Source organism: Mytilus trossulus, chromosome 14 (assembly GCF_036588685.1).
Source record: "Mytilus trossulus isolate FHL-02 chromosome 14, PNRI_Mtr1.1.1.hap1, whole genome shotgun sequence".
In the NCBI taxonomy this organism is placed as follows: Eukaryota; Metazoa; Mollusca; class Bivalvia; order Mytilida; family Mytilidae; genus Mytilus; species Mytilus trossulus.
This window is the reverse complement of record NC_086386.1, coordinates 45949407-45967782: the sequence shown is the minus strand read 5'-3', so window position 1 is coordinate 45967782 and position 18376 is coordinate 45949407. Positions and strand designations below refer to the sequence as shown.

At 31.4% G+C, this 18376-nt stretch overlaps 1 protein-coding gene across 2 annotated transcripts; it reads right to left on the bottom strand.

Annotated features, from left to right (window-relative positions):
- Window positions 1–542: 542 nt before the first annotated feature.
- On the bottom strand, window positions 543–17593 carry LOC134696374 (lectin BRA-3-like). 2 transcript variants are annotated; one of them, XM_063558110.1, is made up of 8 exons: window positions 17496–17593; window positions 14349–14416; window positions 13008–13133; window positions 12257–12369; window positions 10838–10925; window positions 6855–6956; window positions 2438–2553; window positions 543–637 (listed from the first exon to the last, which is right to left on the bottom strand). In XM_063558110.1, exons 2-8 carry the CDS (start codon window positions 14410–14412, stop codon window positions 623–625), a joined length of 624 nt encoding a protein of 207 aa, XP_063414180.1. In that variant the 5' UTR covers window positions 14413–14416; window positions 17496–17593; the 3' UTR covers window positions 543–622. The 2 variants fall into 2 exon arrangements, with proteins under 2 accessions (XP_063414180.1, XP_063414181.1); XM_063558111.1 differs by having other exon boundaries at window positions 12257–12366.
- Between the last annotated feature and the right edge of the window lie 783 nt (window positions 17594–18376).

The following is an 18376-nucleotide window of genomic DNA, read 5'->3' as shown; positions in this document are numbered from 1 at the left end:
TTCATAAATTGGTCATCATATAGAGTTTTCTTTATTCAACATATTTGAAAAAAAAGAGATGATTCAAAGGGAACTCCTCTTGGCTTTTTATTGTGTAGCACTATTCTAGCAACTCTTCTGTTGTGGGTTATAAAGAAATGTTAGAACCAAGAGTTGAGTTTAAGTTTACGTTCAACTCATCCTATTGCAGTTGCAATCATGTCTTAATTTCTCCTTTTAAAATATCAATGAACATGATGACTAGGAGTATATTCTATCGTCGAAGTCACAATTGTTTGATTTTTTTCCTCGGTGTAGACCTCACCGATGTATCCATGAAACACCCATGTTTGCAAGGTTTTCAAGAACAAATGCACATATTGGAACATAAATTGATCACTCTCACAGTTGTTATGTTTAGTTTTGTTTTGATTTTGGTTTTTTTTTTGGGGGGGGGGGGGGGGGCGGCGAGGTTCTAAAAGTTAGCGTCGATCGGTCTTATCGTCTAACAGTGTATGATGCCACCTTGATATATCATTTCTGTCTTTTTGAAGAAAAGAAAAATCCGCTTTTAATAATTTTATTTTTCCATGCATCGACATTTTTTTTCAAATGAAGAACATCGTTGGCAGTGTCAAAGTCTCTATGGACAAACTCTCTGAAAACATAACAATATCAAGTAAAAGACATATGAACATAACTCCAATCTAAATCTAAAATCGACATCACATGGCATATGTATAGGATAGAAATTTTTTGATAACTATAAGAAACATAAACTAGTATTGTCTGGCACTCTTGTCGATTGATTCTCTGATTAAATAAAACTAGAATTTTTTGTTCGCTTTTCACGATCAAAAAGAATAATTGATTCACGTCAAGCCAGCCACATATTTGATATATATCAGAATATAAGATTCCAAGTAGAGCAGCCACACATGATTCCATATTTGCTAATGAATTGAATTTAATATAATCTGAATTTTAATGTATACATTATCATCAACTTAAAATATCAGATATCACAATACTAGACCAAAAATCTAATAGTCAATTTATGGTTAAATAAAAATAACAAGACATTATTGAACATTATATTGAATCCATAGTATAATTATTTGTTATGTCAAATTCCTTAAACAAACTATTTTAGGAAAACAAGAATGTGTCCTCGGTACACGAATACCCCACTCGCACAATCATTTTCCATAGGAAATTGGGGTAAACACTCTAATTTGGCATTAACATTAGAAAGATCATATCATAAGAAACATGTGTACAAAGTTTGAAGTCGATTGGACTTCAGCTTCATTAAAACTACCTTGACCAAAACTTTAACCTGGAGCGGGACAGAAGGACGAACGGACGAACAGACGAACGGACGCACAGACCAGAAATCATAATGCCCCTCTTCTATCGTAGGTGGGGCATAAAAATTAGGTATATCAGGAAATGTGATAATAACTTAAAGATAAAAGGTATAAAAAAAACAGTTACAAATTTATGTAGACATTTGGAAGTTTTCGTCTCATAATCTATTACATCAGCTGGATTGATTATTAAACCGATTTATACTGAGAAGCACAGCATCATCATAAATATATGAATAGTCATTTAAATCATACGAAATCAATTGTGAGTCTGTGAAACCTGGCATGTTGACGTCATCGATAGAAAATGTTGGGATCGTTGTTATATTTTGGCCTTTTTGTTTGTCCATAGTGAAGATTTAAATTGAACAGCGTTTTTTTCTCAAGTTTGACAAGACAATTGAAGGTCAATCGTTAGTTTAAGAGAGTCCAAATTGCCAATTTGTCAGTAATTACATAAAAACATATTTAATATCAATCAATAAATTGATTTGCAAAAATGTTTTTATAATTATTTTTTTTTAATTCACAATTGTTCTTATATTGCACATTGTGAGTAAGACAATCAGTTTTAGAAACATACAAATATATAAATTTAACCATATTAGAATTATGAATGTGTGTGACTTGAAATTAACAGTTTACATTATGTTGAAGATGAACACAGAGTTTAATCTAAAAAAGGAACACATTTTTTTATATCAATATTTTAAAGGAAAAAGATGATATCATAAAGCATGACAAGACAAAATAGATATTCTTGAAATTAGTACAAAATCCACGACTAGTGACGTCATTGGTAAATGGCGATATTTTCGAACACATATATATTTTAAATTCACTATACTCAACCTAGACTGTTATACATGTAATTCGATTATATAAAACAGAGTTATTACAATTAGGTTAAAAATATTTGTTCAAATATAAAGCAGTGTTATTTTCAAGACATGCATCATTTATTGATCGTGAGCAGTCTGTGACCTGTCCTGAAGTCTTCTTCATATATCAATTGTAGTTAAATATCATCTTTTTTTAACGGGAATAGAATATGTCCAACTAAAAGCTAAATAAAGGATTATACTTACTCTGGGATACTCGCATATGTAGCGTGCTAAAACACTAGCACAATTGTATGTAGACCAATTCCATATACCGTCTTCTAAATCTATCACCACACATTTATAGGAACTATCCTGAGCGCCTGAAATAATTAACCGACTTATTATTTCGCACTTCATCTTGAATACCACAAGGGGGTCGAACGCAATATAGTACACAGTCTTGATCCACCCTTCTAACTAATTGATAAACCAATTTCAAGTATACTTAGGGCCTCGGTGACCGAATGGTCTAAGTAGTTACTATGCCAGTCAACATAGAGGTTTCGAGTTCGAACCCCGTTCGTGCAGGTGCACTCGACTCAAATCTTGATTGACTAGGATTGTCAGTATTGCTATCGAATTTCAGTACTTTTCACCGGGCATATTCCTGCTTCCTCTACCAATAAAAACTGTGCCAATCTTTTTGAATCATCAGGATGCGGTCATCAAAAATATTTATACACATCATTAAAAAGGGATGTAATATATATTTCAAACTTGAAAGTTGGCCTAACAAAAACCCACTCCCGTGCATAGTTTCATTGTTGTTTAAATGTGTATATATTAATATTAAGCCCGTTTGCATCTTCTATACTATTATAAATGAGAAAAAACTCATTTTGTGTGTGGCTCCTCTTCCTTCCACAAGTAATTAATCATCATGCCTCTCTAATATATAGGTTACATGCATAGTTGCATTTGTCATCCATTCTTATGATTATTCAGATTGAGTTATTTTGGAAGAAAGACGACAAAAAAGGTGTCATATGAATCATTGAAATGACTTCCAGAAATAAACATGCACAAGAACAACCAATCGTGTGATAGATTACAAAAATGAAAAATGAATAAGCCAACCAGAGCGTTCTCCATATCATTGATTTCAGATCGCAAGAACCACAACTATTTTACCTCCTTAGAGACAATTATTTTTCGCGTTTATCCATATGTAAACTACGATTATGTTATAGATAATGCATATTTTAAGGTTTTTCTTGTCGTAGAACACACCGAGGGGTGACAGGATTGATCAAATGAAAGACCGACCGGAGGGAGGTCTTTCTTTGAACAATCCTGACACCCCGAGGTGTGTTCTACGACAAGAAAAACCTTAAAATATGCATTATCTGACTTATATACCGTCAAAAAATATTAATTTTATAAAGATTTGTAAAATTAAGTATCCTTTTTTACCGACAACACTAAAGTGGGATATTCCTTTCTAATGCGTTCAGGTTTAATACGCCCTGCGGCTCATTCAAAATGTGAAATAAAACTCACAAAATAATTTAAAAATTTTAATCCATACACAATAAAACTATTACTGTAACTGCATGAAGTAAGACACAAATGTATTGTTACCATCCGATAACGGTGTATGACAAATACAAGACACATTGTAAGTTATTTATTGTATCACTTAGCTTATGGAAAAGGGGGAGGGGTATGTGTTTTTTTTTCTCGTTTTGTTATGTTATTTCTATCGCGGAAAAGTTGTTATTTATTTAACCATTTTACTTGAATCGAATGAAAAATTCAGAAAGATTGTCTTTCGAACAGCAATACATTTTATTAAAAGATAATCAGGATAAAATTATATACCCTCCGCATCGACCCTTTCGTGTTATTCAATAGAATATAAGATTATTTTATTAGTTGATCATTTGATAGAGTAAAAGGTATACATAAATTTTAAAAAGTGACGAACTGACACGAAGACGAATATAAATACATGTAGGTCACAGTATGATTTCCTATTCAGTGTGTATCGTTCTGAACATGCATTAAATATTTGCCACTGGACGTTAAGGGCATACGATACAGTTTTTGAACCTGTATTTACAAGTTCATGAAAATTTGCAAATAGGCTATTTTGTACCTGATTAAATCAAATATGTAATTAAAAATATACCTTCGTGAGCTACTTTTTGAGTAAAATGAGGTCGAAATTTTGTATATTTGCTCGAAATTCAGATTTGTGGCCGTAATTTCTTTTTCGAAAGAAAGACATAACTTTTTTGCTATAAAAGATAAAAACAAATTGTTTTTTGTTAAATAATTGGTGATTTCTGTATTTTATAAATATCTTTAAAAAATATGCAATTTTCTATTCAGAAATAACTCATATTTATTAAATGTTCATGAATTGAGAAAAAAACTTAATTTTTTACTGCATGTTTATCACAATTAAAAAAAATCCTCTATTTACAGTTTTATAAAATTTGGGTCACATAATCTCCCTGCAAAATGAAACCAAATGCCGTTTTGAAAAATAGGGGTCCATGAACTCGTTTTCAAATTAAATCAGTTTGAATGATAAAATTCAGTCGAAAAATGCATCTTTTCCCGATATGACACAGTTTGACGTCGCGAAAATAACAAATTACGTTAGCAACGTCATTACCTTCCCTGTAACTGTATCGTATGCCCTTAAGCAATCAACCTTTTCAGTTTGACTCAATAAGATTTTCAAAATCTTACATACGAATATGTTAAATCTGGATTTATTTTTATTAAAGTCTACATTAAAATTCATCTGACCTATATGATAATGTTTCTTTATAATTATTATAGCGATAAATCAACAAAACTTCACGTTATTTGTTTCTAAAATTAAATTGCGGGTCTACAATGACGGTTTCTTTTACATCTATCAGCGGTTGAACTTTAGAAAATAAATTTCCAAATCGGCACCAAAAAACTATTAGACGAATAAAATTTTGAAGTACAACATAGAATGCATGTTAATCAAGGAAAATAATGACCTTACACAGGTCATTATTTTATGCCTTGGAGCATATACCATTGAAACATGGTATTGTCCGGGTTGATTCTGAAAAAGAATGACCCGACGTTCTGAAAGAAAATAACTCCATATAGGTATATAAACTACTATAATATTAAGAGATTCTCTGTATTCTATTCTGTTTTCTTTGAAATATTTACTATCTAAGGGGTCATACCAGTTGCATATATATTGAAATAATTAAGTAAAACATGTGGACACAAGAATGTGTCAAGAGTATACGGATGCCACATCGGCATTATCATTTTCTATCTTCAGTGAACAGTGAAATGGGGTAGAATTTCTAATTTGGCATTTCAATTAGAAAGATCATATCAAAGGGAATATATTTACTAAGTTTCGAGTTAATTGGACTTCTACTTCATCAAAAACTACATCGACAAAAACTTTAACATAAAGCGAGACAGACGGACGGACGAACGAACGGACAGACGCACAGACTAAAAAACGTAATGCCCATAAATAGGGAATAACAATTAATCATTAAAAGTAAAAGTTGTGATTTGGCCAAACTGAAAGCGGTGTAGAGATTAGAGGGAGGCAGGACTTTTTCGGGACGTCGGGATCGGGTGTTTTTAAGCTCGGGATTTCGGGACTGATCCTTACGGGATCCGGGAATAATTTTTTTTCGAATTTCGGAATTTCGGAATATGAATTTCGTTGAAATACACACCTCGGGATTTCATGTTTTTAAGCCCGGAATTTCGGGATCAGGGCACCACCGACCACCCCTCAAATTAGCCTAAGTCAATTGTACAAGATAAAATGCAAACATTTACATGTTGATAGGACTCTCAAATAAAAAGCACTAATGAATTGTCCTAGAAGCATATTTTATTAGAGTAATTATGGTCTATAAGCAGTTTTATTTATTTCATGGTTGAAGCGGTGCAAATTTAATTTAGTTTGACTTTTGCCAAAAAAAAATGCTTTGTAGCAATTGGGGAAGAATAATTGTAGCCAGAACACAAAAATAATTGAATTTAACAGAAAGGAAAAAAAAATAACGGAATTTGGGAAAGGGAGAGGGCTTTTGATACGCTTATAACAAATTCTCCTGACATAATATCTTTTACAAAAATTCATCCTACAACAGATTACAAGCTGTATATACCCGCGTGTGTTCTAGTAACATTTTTAACTCATTAATAGATGAAGGTTGCGTTCAATAGTTATTCAAGTGCCGTTAAAACCATGTGTCTGCTGTGATAGATCTTTCAAACGAATGATTATAAACTTTTATTGACATTATAAGGCATATATCGGTGATAATTAAATTTTGGAATTCCACTTAAATTGATATTTATTTACTTATTTTGTTTCGTTGTCAATTACTAGCAGTTTTAACAGATTTAGTGAATTAGAATAATTCAAACATAATCAAATATCAGATATAAGTTTGTGAACCAGACACAACGTGTATAGCGGAAAAATAACATTTGATATATAGTAGTGACAAAGACTTAATTTCATCTTGGAGACGCTAAATATTTCATTAACAAATGAACGTGATTAAAAAGTTAAGACGATTTGTACAGTGTAATCTTTCTGTAGTGTTATGTACCAACTAAGTTATGAAGAAAAAGTTGAATTTACCTATTCCAAATGGGAGAGCATTGAATGCAAATGAACTATTTTCTGTGTCAAATGTGTATAATCCATCTTCGTCGAAATCATTTGCACCGCTCCACACATTTCCTGTAAGATAATTTTAATTTTAATGAGTTTCATCGAAAACCAGAAAATAATAAAAAAAAAAAGGATTAACAAAAGATAAAGTCGAATGTAAATTAAAACAAGTCCAAAACATGATTGTAGTTTATATATTTTGTTCAATCAAGGGAGCTATATTTACTTGACTTAATTCGGAAAAGTTTGTTTTTTGTCGATTCTTTATCTTTATCAATAAATATTTTTGTAATGGTTTTGTAGCAACTCTTTTCGTACTATAACAATGTCGTATCTCTGCCATTTCCTTCCTGAAAGTACCATATTACACCTGATAGATCAATGCATATCTATCTTTTAGTTTATATTTGTGAAGCAGTTATATTTTGCTTGACCTCGGTATTGGAAATTTTTCAAAGCTAGAGGTTCTAAAGAGCCTGTGTCGTTCACCTTGGTCTATGTTCATATTAAACAAAGGACACAGATGGATTCATGGCAAAATTGTGTTTTGGTGATGTTGAGGTGTTTGTAGATCTTACTATACTGAACATACTTGCCACTTACAATTTTCTTTATCTATAATAAACTTGACCCTTAAGATACAGAGGAAAACATTTTGTAAAAAATTACAAAAATTTAACAATTTAATTAGAATTGTTTAAAATTGACTTTAAAGGGCAATATCTGCTTAAGGGGTCAATTGACCATTTTGGTTAAGTTGACTTATTTTTAGATCTTACTTTGCTGAACATTATTGCTGCTTACAGATTATCTCTATCTATTATAGAAATCAAGATAAAAAAAATCTTTAAAAATTACCAATCGGGGGTAGCAACCCAACAACAATTTGTCCAATTCGTCTGAAAAATTTCATGGCAGACAGATATTGACCGTATTAACATTTAACCCCTTGTCAGATTTGCTGTAAATGCTTTGGTTTCAGAGTTATAAGCTAAAATCTACACTTTACCTTTATGTTCTATTTTTAGCCATTGTTTGCTGGGTCACCGGACACAATTTTTAAACTAAAATACCCTAATAATGATTGTGGCTAAGTTTGGTTTAATTTGACCCAATAGTTTCAGAGAAGAAGATTTTTGTAAAAGATGTCAGAAGTTTACACTTGGCAGATTGCTAAGTATAGTTTTTGAATGTCCATTCGGTCGAAAGAGTCCTCCAGTATTCAAATCTTTCATTATTAATAGTACCTAGTTCCTAATGGTGAATGACAATTTAGGCCACAGTACCTTTCTTACATTTGCACCATTTATATGAACTCATATTAGTCCAAATTTAATCATGCAAGGTATGCCTTTATATTTTTACAGTTAGGGTAAGAGTTTTTTTTTAGGCTAGTCAGAAAGCTGTCAATTATATCTATTTTTATTTCTTTTACTGTAGTTGATCCTGCACTCTTTTATGGTTTTAATTAGAGTTCTTATATTTTGTTGTCCTGGACACAGATATCGTCCTTTGACTTTCGTTTTCTATGAATAGGCCCTTAAACGGATTGCGTTTTACTTACATTTGTTTTTAAATTTAATGCCTTAAATGTTATGCATAAAAAGAAATATAGAGATTATATTACATGTTCACGTATAAACAGTTTGTCTAGATCTGAAGCTGTCATACTAAATAATGCATCCACTCCACATAAAATTATACTTAACTTGAATGACAGTGCATTTACCTTCCATAATGTTGATATAATATGTCCCTTTACTTATACGCTACACGGTAAAAAATATATTAGATAGAGCAGGTGCTATTCTTTTATTTAATTTGCCCTTTTTGTCTTAGATAACTTCACAACAATATGACTGTTTGCTCACACCTTTGTGTGTCTACTTTTACTAACGTCATTCTGTCGGGCTTATCAATAAGTTTTCATAAGAATTCTTCGACTGTTTTGTAAATTGTTTATATACTAGTATTCCGTTAGTGTAATGCAAATTCTAAGTAATATTCATGTGGTCAATAAACCTTATTCAGAATATAGATTTAACAACCTCTGATGCAATCGTAATTCCACTTCATAACTAGACACTTCTTATAACTGTGTAAAATATGGCAATACCGCTGCAACCCAAATATTGAATAAATATCCACAAATGCACGTAAATATCCATCAATACTCCCGCTCAATGGAAGATAAGACAAATTTATCTAGATAATATCCTGATAAAACTGTAAGGTTAACAGTGAACAGGAGAGTTTTTGTTGCTTTCCTTTTACTGTGACATTACATAAATACCTAAAAGCTTCATTTATCTTGTCTTTTTAAACAAAGCCAATATGTGGTCTAAAAATATGTAGGACAAACATAACGGGTTTTTTTCTCTCTCAAAAATACCGGAAAATCAATACCGCTTCCAAAAACCTATGAAATCAAAAGCATTAATTTTAAATATTTAAGTCAACACAACCACAATATAAAATTTATTACATTCCAACTACTTAAAACTATCCAGAGACAAGATAGGCAATTCGCCGTTTCAGAATCTAATGCATCCTGGGTAATATTTTCAAAAATTTACACCAAATTTAACTTAAGCGTTTTGATTGGTTTAAAACGTTATAAACAATGGAAATTCAACCAATGACGTAACGTTATTTTCACTTTGGGGTACGAACAATGAAATTACCCATGATGCTTTACATTCTGAAACGGCCAATTGCATAAATATTTTTAAGATTCACGTAAAAATATCGAACTGTCTTAACAAGTGTCTTAGATTCAACGATTTTAGACACCTTATCCAGTCGGTCTAAATGACCATATACTTGGTCAAGGGAACATAACTTTAACATCTGTTGATATGAAAGATCTTGATTGACAAAAGACAACGTAATAATAAGTCTCGTGGCAAACGTATCAATGAAAAATAGCGAATTAAATATCGTATGAAGTAGACACTTGATAATCACCTATCTATATTTAAAAAAAATAGCAGGCATTGATAATTTTGTAAACTGGGTCAACTACCAATAAGCAAAATGTATGATAGTTTCAAGGAGTCCTTCTTCCGCTCACTCTATGAATATACGAGTTTAAGTACAGCTCTTTGCTACTGAAGGCGTATCAATTAACCTAAAGATAAAAAAACAACACTTTCTAAAAACAAATATCCTGGTATATTAACAGAGATATTCTTTTTAACAACTTATTGAGTATATTTAATGACTTTTACCAGTCTGTAGACCTCCCTATGTTGATAACACAGAACCACATATGATTTCGCACACACACACACACACACGCACCTACACACACACACACACACACACACACACACACACACACACAAAAACAGCAGAAGTTTATTTTTCTAATTAAAAGTCAGTTACAAAAGATGTCAATGTACAAGTTGCTGTAAACGGTAAAAAACTGATTAAAAATTTCATGATTCTTATTTAGATAAATGTATGGATATAAACGATTATCGTATTTTGAAAATATTTCAGAAATAAATAAATAAAAGAATTAACATATCTGGCCGAACGACTAATTTGAATCTTAAAATAACTCTTTCAAATATCAAATAAATAGTTTATTCTCTAGTAGCTACATTACTTATGAACCATCTTCAGCTTTCGAACGTCTTTGGTAGAGGTTTACTACTGTATCGTTATGCGAAATAATTATATAAGTAAAATTCAAAATCACAAAATGAAAAAATGTTATCACATATCAAAATAGTCTACATAAATAATCTTGATCAATTTGTGGATCTAGTTATTACATTTTGGTTCATAAAACTTAACGGATAAAATTCATTATGCCATTACTTGTAATATGTGAAAACGGATTAAGGCTGTTCACACGAGTGTGTAATTTGTTATACATGTAACAGTTTTATTTTTTTATATTTCGTGATTACTGAATAACTTCATTTAAAAAGAATACTTACTAATGTTGAATTCATTTGTTACTGCAGCGGCTTCTTGCTCAGTGTTCGGTCTCCACAGATAAGCACCTGGTGTACCGGCACAACTCGACTGAAATTTTTAAGAAAATTTAAGGAAATGTCCTTTAACGTGCTCGGAAATTTAAAAACGATCCTGGTACAAATGTACATGTAGACGTATCGATCCTTTAAATAAACGTATTGTAAAAGGTAAACAATTCAACACTGTCAACATTGTTCATGTTGGTATACATATTGATTTTGTTTAGTAAATTAAAAGCAAAATGAATATTATTGTTATTTACATATACGCATACATAGATCTACAATCTCTCGATACCTGTTTCTTGCCATAGCACAAGGTCGTGTTTTTCTCTGAATGTTGGATGTGTACTGATTGGTAGTTTAGTCTTGGATGCATGATTGGTTTTTATTCGTTATAAGTGGATTTAAACTAGTTGTCAGTTACTACGAGTATCTCCGAATAATACCTATAGTCTGTTTGTTGTTAAAATATACGAGTACTTAGGTACGTCCATTCTGTATAGTACAAATGTACTTCTATTGGTATTAATCTGATGTGTAAAGCCTTTTTTGATTGATTTTTTTCTAGTTCGTTCTTATGTTGTACTAACACATAACGGCTCAGTGTTAGAAAAGGGTTAGAATGCCAATATGCTTCATCCCGCAAAACTTTGTATTTATTACCTGTCCCAAGTCAGGAATCTTTAACTCTGGGGTGGTTGTCGTCTGTTGATGTGTAACATATTTGTTTTTCGTTCATTTTTTTGTTTATTAATTAGACCGTTAGTGTTCTCGTACGAATTATTGAACATTTGTCATTTCGGGGGACCTTTAACAGCTCACTATGCGGTATGAACTTTGCTTATTGTCGAAGTTCTGACCTATAGTTGTTAATTTCTGTGTCATTTTGGCCTCTTGTGAAGAGTTGTCTCTTCATACCACATCTTCCATTTTATATTGTCTACATAATTTATGTTTTATTAATTTAAAATTGTCTGCTGTATTATCTACATTCGTTCAACAGCATGAAAAGCGTCAAAAAGCGTCAAATGTTTTTTTAAATATAAAAGATTGGTTCTTTTTTACCTCAACCTAACCAGCTTTCAACAACGTACTGTGACATAATCATGATCACTTCGCCTTAACTTATACACTAAGAATTGAAATTTAATATTCTTCGTATACTTATCGGGTGATACAGTCTTTTATAAAACTTTTAATGTAATTGGAACGAATAAAATTACTTTAGTCAGGGATTGAAAACTCTGTAATGTCACTTGATTAATACATCACACATATCTGTATAGTAAAAAATGTATACAACACGGTTTTTGATTTTTGTTTGTTTTCAAAGTATCGGACTAATTTTAGCAAATACTGGTTGATAAACATACTCACCCTAGCATCAACCCAAAATTTTCCTGTACCATAGTAATAACAATTAGTACTAGTTATTTGGCTTGGCAATAACCTGAACCTGACTGGACAAGTTTCCGAAACACATGGCACTACTAATATTTGACACATATGAGTTATTTTTTCAACAATCGCAATTATAACATAAAAACATAAAGCTATGTCGTATTAACAATGACCATAATCACATGTTGCATAACGTCATCTAAACCTTAGTTCAAATATTGAAGAGTAATTAAGTATGAAAAATTAAATAAATATAATCAAATTATACAGAACAATGCGATTTTGTTTTGTGTGTAATAAACTTAAAGAAGTTTAATGGAAAATTTGTCTTTAATCCAAAACAAAACACTGACCTTCATCTACAAAATATTTCAATCGGTATTGTGGATAATGCAAACTGCTTGCTTTCATAATAATCATATATTGTTTGTTAAAAGATATAGGATATTTCTCGAATTGATAAATAATACTACTAAATATGTAAAATTGTACTGCTGACTTTATGCATTTCATTGTTTCATTTTTTAACTATATCAATTGTCGTTTTAAATGAAAGAAAGGCGACAAGTATGTATTGAATATAAAACAAATCAAATGTAACACATTGACCTGCTTGCCAAATGTGAAGTATGCAGACGTAAGGTCAAAATATTAGTACAGAACAGAAACATTTCTAAAAATTGGAATGATTTGTCTTCAACTGACAAATTGGAAATGTTTTACTTACATTTGCAACATGGTCTTTCGTTGCAGCATACACCATACTGTTTCCATCCGTCCCCAAACGTCGCATCACACGAATAACCCCTTTGTCCGCAAGTTCCGTTTGTAGATTTGCATTGTCCAGATAGAACTAAATAGTACAGTACTCAAATACAATATAGCATGGTCATTTTTTGTAAAAACATTAAAAGATAGAATAAAGATATGAAGTCATCGTTTATTCCTCAAACTTCCCTTATTTACCATGTAAAATATAGGACATTTTTTAGATAATTTATAAGATAAAAGGTAATATCAAATGACATTGTGGTATGGTTTCTTATGATTAACGTTTTTTTTCATTTCTTACTTCCTAAATTGCTCAACCAAAGCAGATTTATTTTTTTACACTTATCCTACATATATAATCTTAAGCAATAAACAGTTGGAAATATAACCAAGACGTAACGTGTCCTGAAAATTTATGTAAACAACGATACCAAAATGCATTTGGTTAATTATCGAGATGTATAAACAGGCAAAGGACAATTTAAGCAAAAAACAAAAATATATCCAATAGACATAAGGATGAAAACTAACTGAAAACGTCATGTTAAAAAAAGAAACAGAGAATCAACAGTACATTTAACATCCGTGCATATTATGGTACTTGGCAGTTGATGCCATAGCGATCCTTACACTAAAGATTTTAACTGTCCGAGACCCTTTTCCACTTTCTGTCACAAAATATGTTATCGACATTTCAAGATTCTTGAATCGTTTTATAAGATTCATGGTAGTTGAAGGTTTTACATCATCTAGACTATACTTTATTTGTTGATGTTATCCGGATTTCAATAGTTGCTGACTTCCACTTTTATTTGAATTTTTGATGATAGTTTTCTCACTGGTAATCATACCACATATCCATATTTGTATCTAAGAAATATTCCTCAATATAAATTTCAAAGTTTGAAAAGATTTATTAGTCGGCATTTAACAGTTCACCTTTCAAATAACGAATTTATCGTGTTAGTCTCATCTGTGAACAAGTAAAAACAAAACCTAATGGCAGTCATTACAGCAGTTCAATGTGGAGCAGGAGCTGCTTACCCTTCCGGAGCACCTGAGATCACCCCTAGATTTTGGTGGGGTTCGTGTTGTTTATTCTTTAGTTTTCTATGTTGTGTCACGTGTACTATTGTTTTTTCTGGGGTTTTTTCTTCATTTTTAGCCATGGCGTTGTCAGTTTGTTTTAGATTTATGCGTTTGACTGTCCCTTTGGTATCTTTCGTCCCTCTTTCAAATGTTTTAAGTAATTGACATGTCGTAATGAAAGCACCAATTTGAATGCCGGAATACTTACTGCCGCCAAGAGACACATCAACTGTGAAAATGATGACTACAATCGAACAACAAAACTTCATCATGATACTGAAATTGAAAATAGTCTTAATCAATTATATTTCCCGGGTTATGTACACAGTAAAGCGAGTAAGCAATACATATTATAGTTAGATTCGTCCTAATATTAAGTTCCAAACATATGTGACAGAGCTTAAACCGAAGTCCGAACTTACAAATATAAGGGTCTTGGCTTGTGTATAAGGTAGTTCACAAGAAAAAAATAACAGAATTTTCTCATACTTTGCCAAAATGAAGTTAACAATGCTTTTAAAAAAAATGATATAAAGTCTGGATCCCCGCGCTATTTTGTTACATTAGTGTACGATTTGTTTAAAATTGCCATAACTTGCTTAAGTTGTTCATGAAAAAAAAACATATTTGTGTGCATAAAAAGAAATCTATGCAACAGAATTTTGTAAAATGATATGAAAATGTTTTAAAACTGAACCAATACATACTCTGGGTTCTAACATAAAACAATGATTGTCTGAAATAAAATATGAGAAGATAGGTTTTATAATATGTTTTAAGAAAATAAAAATAAAAATGGTGTCACCGTAATTTTTTTCTTGATTCAAGTAGAAAATGAAAATTTCCCATTTGTCCATAATAAATTTTGTACTAAAAGTGGTATTTCCCTTTTAATGGCTTCTTTGAAAAATAAATTATTAAAGCACAAATAATTGGTATTTGTTAAACGATATTCGATAATTCTAATTGAATAAAAAAACAATTTTTTTTTTTATATAAATAAACATTGTTGCCAATACATTGAAAATCTGTCTCCAAATTTGCAAATTTGGGCAAAGAATTTTTGACCGATTATTCACTGTGATTGTATAATTCAAGATGGCTGTGTACCCTGAACAACCATAATAGGACTTTGAGTTGTAAGCTGAAGTTGAAGCTGTTTAAAGTGTTTGCCTTAGTATTATTTTAATCACGAGGATAACTTATCAAGACAACTGTAGTTCATTTTCATTGGTTCAAAGGGGACATAGGTAATCGGCAGTTTTAAACTGCAACCGGACTGTAGGAAATAGAAGATATTCAAAGTATTCAGATCTCCTCTAGTTTCGGTTTAAGGAGTTCGAATTTATCTTGTTTCAGTTTAAAATTGTGTTCTTTGTGATTTTCTATTTTGAATGTCAGTGTTGTTTATAACATTTATAGTGCTGTCAGTGAGAAAGGTGCTCGAAATTCATCATTTCATATTCGGTTAAGTTTTAGGAAAATGTCCGAGTGTTTACGGTATGTCTTATTGTTAGATATTTATAGATTATCGTTGACCATGTTAACGAGATAAGATTGATTTCACGATTGAGCCAGGATGTCGAAAGCGAGAAAAATAATCGAGGTGAAATAACCAATGATAATCTGTTTATCGCTATTTTACCTATGACATCGTTGTCAACTAATGTCAATTTCATTAGCAAGGCCATGTGCCTCTTAAATTATTAGCAATAATTTTCCTTCTCAAGCGAGTAGCATGATATGAAAAATTATTACCAAAAAGATCGAAGGAAAAATGCACAAAATAGCAAACATTTTTTATAAATTTGTCTTAAACAGCCTCTATTATATATCGCAGATTGAAGTAGTTTTTTTCTGTTGTCTTTAAATAAATCGGTCTTTACTCGCTCCTTAATTTTTTAGATTAAAATCCCAACTAGTGTTAATCCTGAATAACCGTTAAATTAAGGACCAATCCTAAATTCCCGGTATTTTTAATAGAACCTATCTACAGTATTTAATTATTTACATGATGTCGTTTCAATAATGCATGAAATGCATGAAATATTTGGCACTGGTCGTTAGGTCTCTTGTTCGTTAGTCGAAACCTAGAATTTAGTAGAAAAAAATGATAACCAGTTTATGATTTTAAGAGGTTGTAAAATTCCAGAACTGTTAAATAAGTCAATTCCGCTGAAAACCCGCATGCAATATTCAGATTCAGTAATATAAAAGGCATCACCCGAGTTTTTTAGTACAAGATAATGCACTTAGCATATGATTAATTCAATTGGATTAACATTAGTTGTTTATTTTCTCTAATTGATCATGAAATACGTGTTACTTGACATCAAGGAAATGTTTTTAAGTTAATCCATAATTCGTTAGTCGATTAAAGTCATATGAAACTTCAAATTAACAAAAATGATGCATATGTTTTTACACGGTTTTTTGATGCGTAAAAATTAATTGAATCGTGTACAGGAGTATAAGTTTATGATATATACATGCATTGAGTAAACAATATTTCCACCAGTCACTCTTTTCATTCGACTTTAAATTTGCAATTAAGATAATCATTAACAACTGGCATTAAACGAACTAATGCTAATAAATGACCACTTCATCTATTGTGTCCCCCATCATAGAGTTGCTGTTAACATTATTGATGTCATTTAGAACATACATGTATTAGAACTTTAATACTTGAGACGTTCTGGCGTTTAACAGTGGACACGTTTTGGCGGATAACAATTATAGGACACGTTTGGGGTTTTGGGAATCGGACCCGTATTGGGGTTATATAATCGGATACGTTTGGGCAATATTAAACAATACGGACACGTTTTGGGAGAATAGACACGTTTTGGGGAATCGGACACGTTTGGGAGAATGGAAAAGTTTGGGAGTGTTACATTTATTCTAATGTGTTTTAACAAATAACATATACAGAGGGTTTTAAACAACATAGGAACTCATTGGAAGTTAAAACAGTAATGCATCTTCTTCACGGGTATGATAGGAGAGTGTGATGGTGATGATGATAAGGTGGCATTCGACAAAAGACATACATCCATCAAAACGATGCCAAAGAAATAAAAATTTGAAATAGACAAACAGCAGCTACAAACATTACAAAGCATTTTAATGGCTGATTACCACTAGGTAAATTGTGTAAGTAAATTAATATCTATGCCTTTCAACTAAAGTTGACATGAACATTGGATATCTTTGTTGTGAGTGTCTACAGCTCCAAGGAAACGAGATGAGTTGACAATTATCTGATACAATTCTCAGTTATTACATCTTTAATTATATTAAACAAATTCAAATAACAAGTATATCGTTTGTAAGAAAATAATTGAAAACTTACCACTATGTTTGATAGCAGACCTGTAGATATATAGATGACAGTGAAACGGCTTATTAAATAGCAAGTTAAATTAAAGTACTTGGTGAATGTTCTGACAGGTTTGCAACATCGATTACTGACATGTGTTGTTTTTTCTTTCTTATAATTTACTGAATAAGCAATTAATTTATCAACGTGTAACTTCGTTTATCTGCAACTAAAAATATTTTCATTTCTTGATCGATACTTAAATTGCATCAGTAAATTCAAACATTAGTAAAAAGAATATGTGGTTTGATTGCCAATAAAAAAACTCTCGACAAGAGACCAAATGACTTAGAAATTAACAAGAATAGGTAAACGTACGGTCTTCAACAATGAGCAAAGTCCATCCCTCAAAATCCTATAAAAGGCCCCGAAATGACTAATGTAAATCAATTCGGACAAGAAAATTTATAGCCTAATTTATGTACAAAATAATGAACAAAATAAATGTGCAGCACAACATCAAACAACAATCACTTATTTAGACTGGGAAAAGGCTCAAAAGAATGTGGCGGCCTTAAACTAAGAATCAGCAACAGAAACAGAGACAGATTCCAAAGGTCCATCAAGAGCAGGTAATGTTGTGTTTCAAACAAAACATTGCAATATAAACACACAAACCAACATTTAAGACGAAGTAGTGAATATTTTGGAATGTATAAACAGAAACCTTCTTTAGAATCATTATAATGATGTTAGTAATTAGATCAATCATTTTTAATATAATGAAACAATCAAAAAGTAAATATAACACAAAGAACCCCAGTGCCCAAGACTCGCGTTTCCCTCTAAGGAGGACACAATCTTTGTGCTCAAAGCAAAGAGATGGAATGGAAAATTTACCAATAAAAATTATT

Excerpts from the sequence above, each read along its gene's own strand:
- LOC134696374 (XM_063558110.1), bottom strand. The coding sequence starts at position 14,412 with ATGATGAAGTTTTGTTGTTCGATTGTAGTCATCATTTTCACAGTTGAT. Across the intron at positions 12,370-13,007 it reads CGAAAGACCATGTTGCAAAT|TAGTGCCATGTGTTTCGGAA; the intron begins GTAAGTAAAACA and ends GTCAAATATTAG. Across the intron at positions 2,554-6,854 it reads TGCTCTCCCATTTGGAATAG|GCGCTCAGGATAGTTCCTAT; the intron begins GTAAATTCAACT and ends TAATTATTTCAG.